Genomic DNA, 16,737 nt, shown 5'->3' on the forward strand with positions numbered 1-16,737 from the left:
GGGATTGGATCAGTATTAGAAATTAGCCAGGTTCCAGGCTCATTTTGTGACTGGCACAGGTCCATTTGCAACCGTGTAGAGATTTCTGAGTGCCAGGTTGGAGACTGGGGAAAGCAAAACATCACTTAGAGAAGGATCTGAAATATTTTCCTTGAGGCTTGAATTTGTTTTATTCTGAATTGTTTTGTTTGATGTTTTAATGTGTTGTAAACGGCTTTGAGATTCGTTCTTTAAATATAAAGTCATACAAATGATGATGACGAGGACCAATAATTTCCATCAGGTGGGCGGGAACAGGCGCATAGACATTCCATTGTGGTGACCGTAACCGAGGTTTAAGGTGCCATTTAGTGTTTAGCTTATATATCTGAGTTTCCAACACTGGATTGAATCATGGTGCTTGTGTTGTAAGTCTGTACTAGGAACCCAAAATGATACACTGACAGTGCCATGGATTTTACATTAGATCGTCCCTAAGAAAAAGGAGGGAAAGCAACAGGTTTGAGGAGGGCCTCAATGAATGAATGGACGCCTCACTCTGAGGATGGGGTCCTTCCTCAGAGTGAGGCATTATTGGTATCTGCCACCACTAGTTTCCCATGTCAGTGTCAAATGCATCTTGAAATTCAAATTTGAACCAAGATTTGCCACCCTCACAATGTAGAAGTGGATCCAGGAATCTTTACAGCCACTATCCCCACAATGCTTTGCTCTGAGAAAGGAAGCTTTCCTCAGAGTGAGGAGTGGTGGTTCAGGAGAGCCCTGTTAGAGTGCTGGTGATTGCACTTCCTTGTGGGTGACAGTGGCTATAGTAGCCAGTGGGGAGGCAGCCAGCTATGGTGACGGTGGCAGTGACAGGCAACCCCATCTGTGTTGGACGGGAATGCAGCCTGCCAGTCTTCTCATTTGCTACCTGAACCATGAGGCTACTTCATTATAGTTTGGATAACTATTTTTAAAAATCCATAAATTTTGGATTGTGGGCAAATTTCACTGAAATCTTAACTTTGAAGAAAGCTTTGTAGTTTGTTGCCTCCTGTAAATGTATATGGATGTCCTTTTTTGAATAGTCCTTCTATTCACACATCAGATTATTAGTATGCTTTTGAGGTGTCTTAATATAAAAGAGATTTTATAGTTCCTGATGCTTTTCTAAAATTAAAGAGTTAGTGAGTTGTTAATTTCATATCCTTGGTTAAAAAAACTGGTAACTTTTAATGAACGCATCTTCATTGTAGGCATGTTTCCACCAACTAGTATATCTGCAACGTACATATTGTATTAGGATGTGAAAGGCTAGTGTTTCATTATAGATTGGCTGTCAACAGTGGCATGTAAGTCTTTGGAAATAGTTGACAGTTATATCCCGGAGCAAGATTTACCCATGATGAATCAATTTCCTCTTTTTACAAAATACTTCACTATTTTGTATGAGTTATAAATTTCACTTCCTGTTTATATAATTTTGTGGGTTGTTTTTTTTAAAAAAATTGCTCACATAGATTGCTGTTTCAAAAGCTTTTGTAATCCTGGCATTAATGTTACTCTGTAAGTGAAGAAATGTCTTCCCATTCTTGGATGAGCTAATTATTCAGTCATCATTTTAAATTATGATAGTTATCTGTGAGTTAATATGTGCAGCTTCACACATACAGCTGCTGGACAAATAGGTGCCTATCCTACAAGGTATTTAATAAAGGTTAAGAGCAAGTTACCTCATATGCAGAGCAATAAGATTAATTTATACAGGGGTTATATTTAAAAACAAAACATTAGAGTGTTTTGTTTACCCCCAATGCTGGATGAAGATTACATTTCATGAAGCAGGGTCATTCTTTGAGCTATCAGGGTTTCAGGAATGGATTTCCAACTTATTTTTGTATTTTTAAGGACACCCCCTATTTTATTTACCATTTAAATGCCATGTTTATAGTTTATAGTACAAAAGGCAGAAAAGAGATTCCAAAGAGCTAAAGAGCCTTCAGCGTACATGTGCATAAACCGGGGGGGGGGGGTGTCCTCTTCCTCTTCTGCATGATTTTCTGCATGATTAATCCAGCATGTTTTACAATCTACACATTATCGGCTAGGTTCCACTGTGAAAAACAGCATGCCCCTTTGTGGAGAAGGTCAACCAGGTCTAAATCAAGCTGTTTTGACTTAATGGAATCAAGGACAGGATGCAAATGCAAATTTTCTTGTCTCTTTTCAGTGAGAATTGCTGGGATTTGCACCACAGGTTTGAATAACAAATTAAGGGTTACATGTCTATCTTTTCCATTGGATCCTAATTCTTGCACAGTGGTACACCTGCCTGTCCCCATCTGTAAGTTATGATATGCTGCTTCCAGCACAAGTTTTAGAGAAAGAGGTGCCAGAAGCACCATGAATGCCTCCCTTGTTCTCTTATAATGGAAATGGCGCCCACCTGAGAGGTGTTGGAACTAAGTTCCAGTGAGTTCCTACTGAAAAAAGCCCTGGCTACTTCCAGTATTGTTGACTAGACTCTACAAAGATGTCCTTTAAAATTTTTCTTAATCCTGATATCGACCGATTAGCTGTTAGCTAGCTGCTAGCAGAAGGCCAAGGAAATTTCATGGAGATAATCCATGGGTGGGAGGAAGGGCCTTCAAGAACCTTGCTCATCCCTTTTCCTTCATTGCTTGCTCTTTACTCCATCCCTTCCCCTAAGCAACTTTAGGCTGCTACAAAGGAGCAGGGATGGAGAACCTCTCACCCCAAGCCACAGGCCTCACTGGTCTTGCTTAACACCCTCCTGGGCTGGAATGCATCACTGAACTCTGATAATGATTCTTGCTTCCCTGGACGGAGGATAGAGAGGTGTGTGTAGAAACTAGTTCACTGCACAGGGGTGAAATTTAAATCCATTGCTCCACCCACTTTTATTTCTTGCACCACACACCATGTGTATGTGGCTCTCAGAAGGGAATAGAGCTCCTTTTAATATGCGCTTTTAGCTGCTTGCATTCCCATTTAAGTAGCATCATCCACATGACATCACCCTCAAACAGCCCCTTTCCCTTTGGTTTTCCGCTGTAAATTCAGATTTCCCCATTCCAGCGGTACATTTTGAAAAATATATCCAAACTGCTTTACCGAGAGTGGATGCATTGCCTTGATCCCCGATCCCCCCCGAATTCCTGGAAGTGTGCCATTCCTGGGCAGACACAATTTTTCAGCTGATTCTTATGTTCATGCCCTGGTTGTGCAAAATTAACATATTCAAACGAACAGATTGTAAGGTGCAGACAAAGACAAAAGGGAATAGCTGCTGGTCTGGACAGGATCAAGCAGGTTTGATCTTCAACTTCAATTTGACTAATAAGGTCAAATTCAAAGGGAGAAAATGTGGATTCCAGCAAGTGTACACAAGCCCTTAAGCAGCAACATGCTAGGCTTTACGCCATGACATCCAGTAGATTCTATTCAGTGACTTCATTGCTTCTGCATCACTATGCATCAGCAGAAAAAGTAAGAGATAGGTCAAAGGTGGGTGATAGCCTGCAGCACTCTCAAGCCAGTTCAAAGATAGGTGTGGAAGGCAAAGCATTTTCAATGTAATTTTGGTTGTTTTACCAGAAGCCATAACTTCCTTTGTCCCATCTATCATGTCATCTCTTCCAAACGTGAAGTGGATCAAGCAGATTCTTTATATATAGGAGCCAACACCCTAACCTTGGTAACTACTTGTCTGCAGACTTTTTAGTTACAGTGGTACCTCAGGTACTTATTTTGTTCCGGAGGTCCGTTCTTAACCTGAAACTGTTCTTAACCTGAAGCACCACTTTAGCTAATGGGGCCTCCTGCTGCTGCCACGCTTCCGGAGCACAATTTATATTCTCATCCTGTTCTCATCCTGAAAGTTCTTAACCTGAGGTACTATTTCTGGGTTAGCGGAGTCTGTAACCTGAATAGTATGTAACTTGAGGTACCACTGTACTAATTCCAACAAGTGGTACATTTACATCCTTATATCACCTAATCATCCTGAAGCTTCAAAAATAATTCCTAAATATGAACTTCTATCATATGGGAAACAAACAAAAACTTCTAAATACATAAAATATTTTGTTTAAAAACCTGTCGTCATTGAAGTTGAAGCATTCTCTTAAAGTTGAGGCATTCTTTTTCACAGTGCATATCTTAAAATTACAATACATTTCCTGTGATTTTTCTCCTTCCCTTCTGTTGCATTACAAGCATCAAGCAAAAATCAAAATCTCAGTTCTGCTTTCTCATAATGCTTATGAAAATTATTGTCACAAAGTTCAGTTGAAGTCCCTGAAGAAGAAGCTACTCTGCAGCCCTTCAAAATAAAATAAACTTATTATTTTATGACTGCAGTATAACTAAGTAGCTCCAACCCATTCGGAAGGTCCCTAAAAAGCACAAATAAATTGGATGTGATTGGGGCCATCATGTTTTTAAATATTTCATTTTGTACATTTATGTCCCATCTTTGGGGCCACATACATGGCATTCCTAGATATCTCCCATCAGGATTACTGTTGTATCCTGTCCTCCATTGCTGTATTTATTTTTTTAAGATATTTTTATCCTGTTTTCCAGTTATAAAATCAAATTGATGGCAGCTTGCAATAAAAATTTAAATCTCAAGATTTCAAAAAAAACCAAACAAACACCCAAGCCTAACAATACAACAAACATGCCACGGATATGATTGACTCTCAGTGCAATCCTTTGTGCAGTTACAAAGTAATCCCATTAAATTCAATATGGGGCCTTCTTTTGAATGAGTAAGAAGACTAATTTTATTCACCTTAGAAAACATACTCTCTGAAGCAATGGCAATCATATTGTCTAGTGAGAATGAAAATATTCAGTTTTGACGTTGTGCCATTTGCAACTTGGGTTACAAATCCCACAGCTGAAAGACCGTCTGCCAGTGGAACTGTTAAAGCTTTTCTATCTCAAGAGATCTGAAAGGGGAAAGAGAAAATGTAAAGAAGCTGCTTTTCAGTGACAGTTCTCATTCTGAACTGCTGGTTGTTTTGTTCCTAGAGAATGAGAAACACTGAATCAATTTCTATTGGTAAAAAAAGATGCGAGCTGTCAAGTTCCAGAGGACAGCACTCTATCATTTTTCATTGTCATTGAGTGCAAGTATGATGAATTCTTGAGCTTCAGCTCTTTTGTTGAAGGGAAGTTGACTCAGTGTACCTGAATGAAAATGTTAGGGAGGAAGAGACGAATGGGTTGGTTGGTTTTTTTGTCCCTGTTGGTTGAAATGACCACCCTGACTGTGAAAAGAGTGACCATTTGAAAGCCGTAAGTAAGCAGAACCTGCCAAAGTTCATTTAATCATAACAGAAAAAATTAACATGCTCCATTTTACCATGTCTCTTTACCTGTCACTAAAGCAGAATTATTCAAGCTTGGTCCCCAGATATTGTTGAACTACAGTCTCCATCATCCCCTGCCAGTTTAGCCAGTGATCAGAGATGATGGGAGTTATAGTTCTAACAACATTTGAGGACCCAAAGTTGAAGAAGGCTGTACTTAAGGAAGCATTCCTGAGAATGCTTTTTGGAAGTAGGTTCCACTGAAAGCAGTGAGGCTTCCGTGTAAATAAATGCATTAGCACTGAGCATAGTGCATATCCCAAGCTTTTTGCTGCCTTAACTGCACTTCAGTCTGGATCTGCTCCTTCCCTCCTTCAAATTAGTAAAGTGATTATATGCTGCAGACAACCTTTATAGGCTGCAGACTCAGTGAGGCGGCTATCTCTTCTCTGATCTTTGCTGGGAATTGCAACTGGCAGCTCATGTTGCTTGGGACAGGTACAATATTTGTTCACTACACTAGCAAAACAAAGCCATCTTATTTCAACACACCCAGTACCTTGCTTTATTTGTCTTTCCTCAAGTCATTTTACCTTCTATCCTGCTTGTACTGGCAATATTCACACACAACAAACTCCAGAATGTTTTCTTTACAGATATACAGACAGTGGTCTTTCTGCTATGATAGCACACTGTGACTTCTAATGCTATTGTTTTAGCACTTGCCCTGCCAAGGTGGCACCATGTGGCGGGGGGGGGGGGTGATAGATGAAAGCAGGAATTGGTGTCTGAGTTGTGCAGCAGGAGGTGGCACTATTTAGTTTTTGCTTCAGGCAGCAAAATGTCTTGGGCTGGCATTGTTTATTCCTGCTTTTTTTGTCTTACATCCAAGAACAACTGTTGTCTTCAGTGCAGCAGCAGACAAAAAATATTCCTACTGCATGTTTCCCAAGAATAAGCATATTTAGATTTCACAATGATGGCCCCATTCCACGTTTCTTTTTGAACATCCCATTGATTTCAACTGGATTATGCCCAATTAAAATATGATTAGGTCTGCAGTATTAGATAACATTGATATTTTAGATTATATAAATATTTAAAAGTGCTTCGGATCATAGAACCAGAATAGGTCAAAGGTGGCAGGAGCAAATCTCCACAGTGATAAGCAGCAGTGCAAAGTTCCAGCTAGCAACAAGAGAACTGAATTAGCTGGTGTGTACATATTGCAGTTGATATAAAAATGTTACATTTGTTATGAAAGCATGGTGCTAAATCCTAACTAGATAAACAGGCAGGCAGGTGCACAATTTAAGTATTAGATTTTAGGGTGATGGGTTGGGATTTGCTTTCTTTATTAAAGTTTGCTTTTAAAATGTAGAAGGCTTGGAATTTAAGGAATTATGCAGTGGCACTGATGATAAATGTCATTTTTCCTGCAGTTCAGAAAGTGAAAATGGGACAGAAGAAAAAAAGAAGAGCGGGAAACCATATCCTGGGCTGTCACAGACATCACCAAGTGATCTTGAATGTTTTGAAGACCAGAAGAAGGTTATAACTTCACGGTAATAAAGAATCCAAATAAACAAACTTTTCAATAGTGTAACTCTTCCAAAGAAAGCTGTTAGACACACAGTTCCAGAGGATGTTGCTTTTGCAGTCCCATTTGGACCACTACCAATGTGGTGTGGGGCTCAGGAGAGTTTGAAAGGCTGGTCCAGATGGCCACCAGATCCAGACTCTGGCCACTGGTTACCTGTCCCTGCTACAAACTGTAGTAAATAGAGATGAGTGGAGGGTCCCTAACTAACCACAGACACATCCCCTTCCTCTCAGTTATTAAACATCTGGTTCTAATTCTCTTGAACACATAAACAAACCTGAAATTGATATCATATGAGTAACCAGTGAGTCTCAATCTATAAATAATCTTCAGCTTCTCACTTAATTCTGCAAAGTCGTAGCTTAGTAATTAGAAACAAGGGTAGTAATGCCATACAAATCTGGAAATAGGATTTGGTGTTTTGCCAGTTCGTTAGATAGATATTCATGTTCTGGGTTCTTAACAGAAGATCTTACTGGCTGATAGCTCTTCAGTTTGTCCTATCGTAAACTGGCCCAAAATTCTATACTGCACCTATGTAATAATATATGTGTGCCATTACCATACTCATCTTTCTGTACATCCATTTTGCATATACATTTCACAGTATTGTCATCAGCATAGTTTTTGTAAATGCATTCCTCCCTGCCCAATTTGTATTTCCTTCCTTCTTCTCTACATGCAGCTACACTCATCCTCAATCTGCTCCCTGATAGAAGAACCTCCATTATGGATGGAGCAACTAGCTTTCTTCCCCCCAGATTAGATAAATACCAGGGCAGAACTAAACCTATTCCTGTGCATCATTAATGGCAGTAAGGGACCATTATCAGTTAATTAGGGCTCTGGGTTTGAATTCATTTGAGCTCATATGATGAATGTTGCCTGTGTAAAGGAGGAGTCTTCAGTCATAGGCTTGGCATGACCTGGTGTCCACTCTCCCCAGCACACCATAGGCCACATTATACTTCAGTGATGGTTTCCTTAAAATGTGTAATTTACATGCATGGTTCTTGTGACTGAGCGGGTGTTTACAAAGCTTCCAGTAGTCATTTGAAAACTTCAAAATAAGCATATTGGCTACCTACTATTTCTCTGGATTTATTTATTTTTAAAGTGTGGTGAACACGGGTATCAAAAGTGAGCTGATTATGTAAAAGAACTCCCCCCTGAGACCTTTAAGGGTAAGGTGTTGTTGGACTCCAGTTCTTATCAGCTCCAGCCAGCATGGCCATTGGTCAAGAATGATAACTGTTGTCCAACAACATCTAGAGGGCCACAGGCTCCCCATCCCTGCAGCAGAAATGCTGCCTGGGAGCTTTTTAAAAAAGAAAAAACCTCATTTTGAAAACAGTGTTATATTCATGGGATGTTGCCTTGCTCTAGGTCAAAGACAATAGTGGATAATACCTTCTTGGCAACAGATGGCAAGAACGTCTCAAAGCCCGAAAGGAAGAAGAGTGCCTCAAATCAGGTACTGGAGAGAATCTACTTGTTTGGGATCCAGACCCGGCAGTCATCATCTGAGGCCCTTCTTCATGTGCCTCCACAAGAGGTCCGGAGGGTGGCAACACAAGAGTGGGCCTTTTCTGTGGTGACTCCATTTGTGGAATGCTCTCCTCAAGGAGGCTCACCTGGCACCATCATTACATATCTTTAATTCCCAGGCGAAAGTGTTTCCCTATAACCAGACCTTTGGCTGATTAAACATTCTTGTATGGGCTTTTAAATGTGTTTGGGGGCTTGGTTTGTTTTTGTTTTACAATATATTTTGTATTCTCATTTTATATTTTTATGTTGTGAACTGCCCTGTGATCTTCTGATGAAGAGCAGTATTAATTTTTATTTTTATTTTTAATAAATACCCACTTTAGGCAAAGTAAATTGCTGTATTATTGTGCCAAACTACAACGATGACCTCGAGAATTTTTGGACCTTGCACAAAGTATCAAAATAATTCTCCCTCAGACATAACAGTGGCATTTTGGGCCTCTGACCCAGTCGGTTTCCACTGCCACTGTTATCCATTGCCTGGGACTTCGTTCCCTTCCAATAATATTAGGCCCTCAAACTGTACCTCTGTTCCTGAATAGCATAATATAACCCCAGTTCCTACATCTACTGCAGAAAAGGGACTTACAGTTAGTTGCTTAATGCAAAGATAGACATCAGCTGGTGTATATAATAATGTTAATGCAGCAATAACCAAAATGTATCCATTTGTTTCCTCAACTTTAGTTTAAGGCAAATGCTCACTTTCACAAGCTGTTTCTGGATGTCCCAATTGATGAACCCTTGAGAAAAAGTAAGTTGAAGGCTATATTTTTTCCTGTTTCGTTACATTGAATTTTCTGTCACACTAACCCTTTGGCTTGCCTCAAAGTTTTTGCAAGGAATTCTATTACTAGCTAAAATATTAGTGAGAGATTTCTGGCCATTGACACGTGAATTTGGATGTTTAGTTTTTGATAGTCTCTTCTAGTTCATAGCCAAGATGTTTGCTTTCCCAAATATAATTCAACGACTATCTTGTATTGAGTAGCTTTCTCCTAATAGATCAGAGTTCAGCTGCAAGAGACTTAGGATATGATCTAAAGCTATTTGACTTTTTCAGAGTAATTCCCCCTCCATGAATAACAGCATTTACATTTCATAGACAGTATTTAATACATTGCTTACAGCATTGCACAAGTGCAGCTGTTAGATAATATTGTACTTGTGACCCTTTCAGATTTTACCTGTGCGTTACAAAAAGAAATCTTGTACCAAGGGAAGCTATTCATATCGGAGAACTGGATTTGCTTCCATTCTAAGGTCTTTGGCAAAGACACTAAGGTAAATGAAGTCAAGTGTTATGATGCATTGGACTTGATTATTCTTGCCTAATTCTTTTTTTAATATGGTTGGGGTGATGATAAAAATGTTAATGGAAATAATGGAACATTTGTAGAATTAGAAAATTAAAAAGGATCTGGTGGTTTCAATCCCACAACCCTGGGTGAAATAATGTTGAATTTATTAATAGAAGTGACTATACCAATTGTTAATACAGCATTAGGTCTACAAAAAGAACCTCAAATCAGCTGGTGGTGGTAACGTAATTTGACTAGTCTTCTCAGTTCAATATGTGTATCTCTGGAGAAGCCGAGTTAAGGAAGCAGCATACTGCTTCCCTTCTAAGCAAGGGTTTAATTGGAGATGGAGCAGGGTGTGACTTGCATGTTTAGTTGTATATCTCAAAGTATCTTAGGAAGCAGATGTCAGCTGCTTTGTGACAGGTCTATGCAAGAACCAGCTTTCTCACAATGGGTTATTTCTCAGTAACCATGAAAACTACTGGAGCCAAGTTACCATCTTTAATAACTGATACAATCTCATTTCAGATTAGTATACCTGTGTTGTCAGTGACACTGATAAAGAAAACTAAGACAGCCCTTCTAGTGCCAAATGCCCTGGTTATAACAACAGTCTCTGATAGGGTAAGTGCACATTTTGGAAGAAGCTTCTTAGCACCTTTTAATTCCCCATTTTGTTTTGTTTTTCCTCCCCTTTCCCTGTCCTTCTCCATTAGCTGTTGGTCTTGTTAATTGGCTGTCCTGGTTTTTATTGAAGGTTAGATTTTTACTTATTTTTTATTTATTATCACTTTGCATTTATACAGAAAAGAAAAGCAAGATCTAACTTGGACTAAAACAAAATAAAAGAAACACACGGCTTGCTTTTCATCCCCTCATGTTTTTACCCATCCTTAGCCCGTTACTGGAAACATCAGGGAGCAGTTGCCAAGAAAATATCTGGAACTCTTAATACAAAAGAAGTGTTTTCACCAAGCGAAAATGTTCCTCTTTAATTAGGCCTTCAGCTGATTGACATCTGTTACCCTTTTAAAGTGTGTTGTGGAAGCGGAGGGGTGGTGGTATTGGGTGGCTTTTATTACGTATTTTCTGTTTTTTATATTGTGACTATGTTGTGAACTGCCTTAAGATCTACGGGTTTAGGGCAGTGTACAAATTTAATAAATAATAAAATTAAAAAGACCCTGAACCAATGTTGTGGGAAGAGTAACACTCCTCCTGTAATGCAGATATTTACAACTAGTGCCATTCTCTGCAGTTGTCTAACCAAGATACATAGTTTTCGGGCTATGTGGTATGGTGGTGGCTGGGGCCCTCAGGAATGCAAGTGGTAATAGAGATACAGGCCTATTTTGCCCCTCCAAGTATGTCTAGGAAAACTAGCTGTTGGGCAGGTTTATCTGAGTGTGGCCATAGGATTGAGATATCCTAGTAGTGGTCAGCTTGTAGGGGGAACTCAATACTGACAGCAGCTATCTTGGATACAAATGATCCAGGCACATGATAAAAAGTAGCCTGCCATGTTGGATGACACACAATGACTTTTATGTGCCTTTGTTCTTAGCTAAAGCAAGCTATGGCAGTTTCCCCAAATGCTGAATAATAATTTTGGTGGTTTTCTTTTCAGTACATGTTCGTGTCCTTTCTGTCCAGAGACACTGCTTACAAACTATTAAAATCAGTTTGTCAACATCTAGAGGTGAGTGAAAACCTTTTTCAGGTGTGTTGGTGTGTGTTCTCAATATTAGTAGTTGATCAAATGGTGTCATTTTAAAATGTGTTTTCAGGATGTTAGTGTTGGCAACAGTCCCAGTCTCCCTTCTCCAGAAAATAGCTTCCGGGCAAATCGCCCGACAACTTTACCACTGGTAAGTTTTGTTTTTTAATAAAATTAAAAGCAAAGAACTGATGAGGAACAATATAGAATGGCTATGAGCCAATATAATTTTCAGTAATAAGATTTTTGTTTTGAGATAGTATTGGAGGCTTTGTAAGAAATTCCTTGCTCCAATTCTGGCATGGACCAGCCTTTGCCAACCTGCTGCTGCTCAGACATTTCTGACTACAACACTCATCAATCCCAACCAGAATATGCTGGCTAGGACTGATGGGAATTGTAGTCAGAAACATCTGGAGGGCAGTGAGCTGACAAAGGCATTAATGGACCATTTCATGCATGATGCACACCTTCATGTACATGCTGAACTTGATGTTATTAAGATTGTTGAAGACTTGATGTCATGATTACTGAAAGCTCACTGCAATCAAATGCTTCACTAATTGCTTACTTGTAAAGCTCCCTGGTCAACCTCTTGCAAGTCACTAGAGCTCTATTCCAACATTCATCATGAGTAACTTGTACAGAGATTTGAAAAGAGAAGCTTCCACATGAACAGCTGTTCATGCATAGGCTCCCACATGATTGATACCAGTCCACAGTCTTGATTGCATGGACAAGTAGATGCTCACACAGAGACTTCCCCTTTCAGATGTCATTGTGAGCATTTGGACATCAAAGATACATCCTTTTTCATGAATTCAATGTGGCATATCAAATGTAGATGCATTTTCCCCTTAAATGAGCTAATCAGTGTTTTCTATATTTGAGTAAGGTGGATCACACTTTTTTAGATCTAGTTCTGCCCTTTTCCCAGGCAAACCAGATTTTAAGCTTGAGGTTTACATGAATATCTTCAGATATAAAAGCAATAATTATTCAGAATTTTCAGTCTCCATGTAAATTGAGCAGAAATCTATCATAGATCTCTCACTGTGGCCTGGTTCTCAAGACATAGGCTTCCAGGACCACACAAAAATGTGGGTTCCTGGAGAAAAGCTTGCAGCCACTTTCTCCCTCCCCAGTCCTTGTTTTACTTCTTTGATGCCCTGAAATAAGCCCAGGTGTGGCTTAATGGGTCATCTGAACCCAGGCTTGTGGTTGGTGAAAAGAGAACTTAACCAAGAGCCCTAGTTTGGGCAACAAGCTAAGCGAATTGTAAGAGAATTGTAACTTCTGGAACATTTGTACTAAGACGTTAAATAACATCTGGTGACGCTCTGGAATCCTTTCCAACTGTATTTCAAGAGTTTCAGGTGAATGAAGTTATTTGAAAACTAGATTAGATTGAGAGAGCTTGACTTGACAGATCAAAATTTTTATGGAACTGCAACCTAAGTTTTCTATTTTCTACTGCGCCACATTGCTTTAGATATGCTTAATATTTGTTACTATTGTGATGTTATTGATCCATATTGCTGAAAGTGACATTTGGGGGGGGGGTGGCTGCAGAATATTGAGCAGATCGTTAATTCTTAACTAACATTTCTGGTGCATCTTTTCTTCAGGATTTCAATGAAGATTTTTCTGAATTGGATGGCATCATCCAACAGCGCAGACAAGAGATGGAAGAATCCAGCAGCACTGGTTCTCAAACTCCAGAACTGGAAGCCTTCCAAGGTTTGAATAATAAACCATTTCTTTACTATCCAGAAGCAGAAACTGCAGCCTTTTATCTAGGAATTTAGAGCACTTTCCCAGAGGCTACATACACTCTGTACATTTAAAGCTCATTACTTCCTCCAAAGAGTCCTGGGAACTGTGCTTTGTTCAGAGTGCTTGAAATTATAGCTCTTTGAGGGGTAAACTGCATTTCCCAGCTTCCTTTGGGAGATGCCATGTGCTTTAAATATGCTTTAAAAGTATGGTGTGCATGCAGCCAAAGAGTGGGAAATGTTGTTGTTTATGTAGTACTTTTTAATGTGCAAAAAGCTTTAATTTTTTTTGTAGTGGTTTCAACACATAGGTAAGACCTGTCCATATAAGGCCTGGTTTTTATTGTATGGAGGGGAGGGGTCAGGCACAGTTTGACACATATTGGCACTTGTCCAAGAGAATTAATAGGTTAGTCCCAACATGCTCTGTGTAAAATCACACTGTGGATTGAAGTATTAGCAATTCAGTAGCACCAAGGGAACATAATTGTGTGAAGCCTCATCTTGAGGTTGCAAATTCATTTTTCGAGCACTTAGGCCAAATCAATGTCTTCTCAGCATATTCATGCTGATCAGGAATGCTGGAAGTTTCTTTATACCATGTCAAACCATTGGTCCTTCTGGCTCAGAGTTGTCTACATAATGACTAGCAGTAGATCTCCATATTTCTGCCAGGTCCTTTCCCAAGGCTGCTTGGAGACACCAGGAATTGAACCTGGGACCATACAAAACATGTACACTACACTGAGCTACAGGCCACTTCTTGTCAGTGTTTTGATCAAACACCTTCATACTTTTTGAAGCCACCACCATCGGACATCTCCTCTCTTCCCACCCCCCACAAATGTGCAGAATCCAGGCAAACCATTTTTGCCTCTTGGAATCCTGTGCTGAAGTATTAGGCACACTACACTAAAATCTTAATCAATCTGGTTGTTAAGCATCTGATCCATGGTTCTGACAACCACAAAAATTATGGATGTAAGACACGTCCTACTGAAATGAGGCTAACTTCACAGTAATGTTTATGCACCTGCAATGCACTTTGTGGTGTTATACAATGCCTTGAGTTGTTCACAACTCCCATTATGCCTGATAATTGGCCGTGCTGGCCGGGAATGATGGGAACTGTCATCTGATAACATCTGGAGTACACCGCATTGGTTATCCCAATACTGCATGCATTTGTTTTTAGTTTGAAATGCTTGTTCTTCAACAGATTACCATGTTGTTGAGACCCAGACTCATCTGAAAACCTCCAGGGTGGAGTCAAAGGCTATCCATACAGATGTTAAGGCTAAATATTTGTGTGATGATAAAATCAGGAATCTTCCAAGAAATGGTAAATAGAGCAAATCCCCATTTGAAGCTGGTGTTGTGGGCTAGGCTGATAGATCCAGGCAGGGTTGGATTTCAGCAATTAAAAATGACCATAGGTAGAATCTAGAAATGGCCTTCTATATGTGGAAAGTATCTCCTGCTCACAGAGAGGCTCCCTATATTGCACATTGTGCAGCACTGGGAGTGAAGAGTGAAATTACTTGTGCAAGAACTTATGCAACCTCTTGCCCAAACAGAAGCCAGAGAACTGCTACAGAATCTACCTCTGATAGCACTAACTCATATTAAAGTATTTGTCAAACAAAGCTAGCAGCTGCTTCTCTTCTGCTCACATTTTTGTGGATCCAGCTCACAGTGGCAAAAAAAAATGTATACAGACTTTCAGTTTTATTTGATCTTAATTTTTGAGGCAGAATTCTGGAAAGATGCAGGAGATGATCACATATGCAAACCTCCTGATAGAATGTGACATACAAATCAGAAAGGTGAAAATCAGCATTTCGGTAGGGAGAATGCCTGTTGTAGGTAGGAAGTGAGGAAGGAATGGGCAAAGACTGCACCCATAATTGGAAACTTCTCCCAGCTATGTGTTCCTTTGGTTTACAGCTGGAGTCTACTTATGACACCAGATCTTGCTCTGTGCAGGTTCCGCTCCATGTAGTACAATCATAGCCTTGCATATTTATAGAATTCCTTTCTTTGCCCTACTGTTCTAAATAATATCCCATTCAGATCAACTTGCAATTTGGAATGCTATCTTACATATGGCTGAGAACATTAGCTCATCAGTCTGTTAACCACATATTTAATCTGTAGGTTTTAATCAAGGCTTCCTTGGGTATAAAGGTGTCCAGTGCTGATGGCTTAACTCTAAACAATGTGCTCAGTTGATTTAGAGCATAATCATATTGCATAATAGACCAAGCCAGTTACCCTTCATTAAGTGGCCTCAGAGCATAAACTGAATTAACATATTGTAATATTTTTAATTAGTGAGGAAGAAACAACAACAACAGTCAACTTGCACCCTATAGTCATTTGGCAGTTGTTGTCTTATGGAGCGTGTCTGGTCGTATCATTTTCAGATTCTTCAATAAATATTTTATTCTTCTCATAGCGCCTCCTCCTAGAATCCTTGGAGTCCTTTACAGAGTGAATTACCAGAAGTTTTTGACTGTGAACCACATACTTATTCTCTATGCAATTCTGTAAGTATATATAGCCCATTCCCCAAACTGCAAGGTTGCAAAAGCAAGACTCTGGGAAACTTTGCTGGCTTAAATCTGGGATGCTTTCAGAATGCTGGGATTCCTGTGGCTAAATAAATGGCTTGCACATTTTCTCCCTCCCTCCCCCCCCCCCCACATTAGCTGCACACCAGTAAAGAATCTGAATATGTTCCACAGTACAAGTTTCCATTGCGGAAAATGGAAGCAAAAAATGTGTGACCTTTATAAATTGCTCAGAGTTGTGTTATATGGATAATAGGCTTATGCGATTTTCTAAAAGCATTTTGCCGGACTCCTGGAAGCTAACTGAAAGGAGATTGAGAGATATTTTAAAAGACCATGGGTGAATTGAAACAGCCAACAACATTGCAAACCAGGTTGCAGATATGTAGGTTGGTGGAGTAGACAGTAGTAGAGCTTCACTGTATATATTCTGCTGTCTTCTGGGGTGATATCAGCTGGTTCCCTGGCTGCAACAAGCAGTGGAGGGTTAAGCACCATTGCATCTTTTAAATAAGGCATAGCCACCTTGCTGCCCTCCTGATGTCATTGGACTACAACTCCCATCATTCTTGACCATTGGCTGTGCTCGCTAGAGCTGATGGGAGTTCTAGTCCAACATTGTATTCTGAAAGACCCCACATTAGCCACCTCTTTTGTAAAGGGTGAAGATCTGCATGAGTTTATATTACCAAAAGGAAAACACTTGAGAAAAAATACCTGCAATGTCACTCTGAAAGTCTTTTTGCGCTATTGAGCTTTGCTGTCTGAAATTGAGGCACATCAGCTTAATGGGGTGGAAATTTAACTGTTAAATTCCTAATAATGTTACATGGCTAAATGAATGTAACAGCAATTTGGTGTGTGGTGATCAAGTGTGGGTTTTTTTGTCC

The 16,737-nt window shown here is 39.7% G+C and overlaps 1 protein-coding gene across 5 annotated transcripts in view; it reads left to right on the forward strand.

The window, feature by feature from the left end:
• GRAMD2B (GRAM domain containing 2B) overlaps nt 1–16,737 on the forward strand; it is a 57,202-nt gene that overhangs the window by 35,930 nt on the left and 4,535 nt on the right. For 4 of the 5 annotated variants that reach the window (XM_082191604.1, XM_082191603.1, XM_082191606.1 and 1 more), the window contains exons 2-11: nt 6,767–6,889; nt 8,314–8,401; nt 9,166–9,232; nt 9,659–9,762; nt 10,311–10,406; nt 11,410–11,481; nt 11,570–11,650; nt 13,128–13,239; nt 14,494–14,616; nt 15,733–15,823. In XM_082191604.1, coding sequence (XP_082047730.1) covers nt 6,767–6,889; nt 8,314–8,401; nt 9,166–9,232; nt 9,659–9,762; nt 10,311–10,406; nt 11,410–11,481; nt 11,570–11,650; nt 13,128–13,239; nt 14,494–14,616; nt 15,733–15,823 — 957 coding nt within the window. The remainder of the gene's footprint in view (nt 1–6,766; nt 6,890–8,313; nt 8,402–9,165; nt 9,233–9,658; nt 9,763–10,310; nt 10,407–11,409; nt 11,482–11,569; nt 11,651–13,127; nt 13,240–14,493; nt 14,617–15,732; nt 15,824–16,737) is intronic. The other variant, XM_082191605.1, reaches the window with a different exon arrangement.

This window comes from Podarcis vaucheri, assembly GCF_965113315.1.
Source record: "Podarcis vaucheri genome assembly, chromosome: 11".
Lineage (NCBI taxonomy): Eukaryota > Metazoa > Chordata > Lepidosauria > Squamata > Lacertidae > Podarcis > Podarcis vaucheri.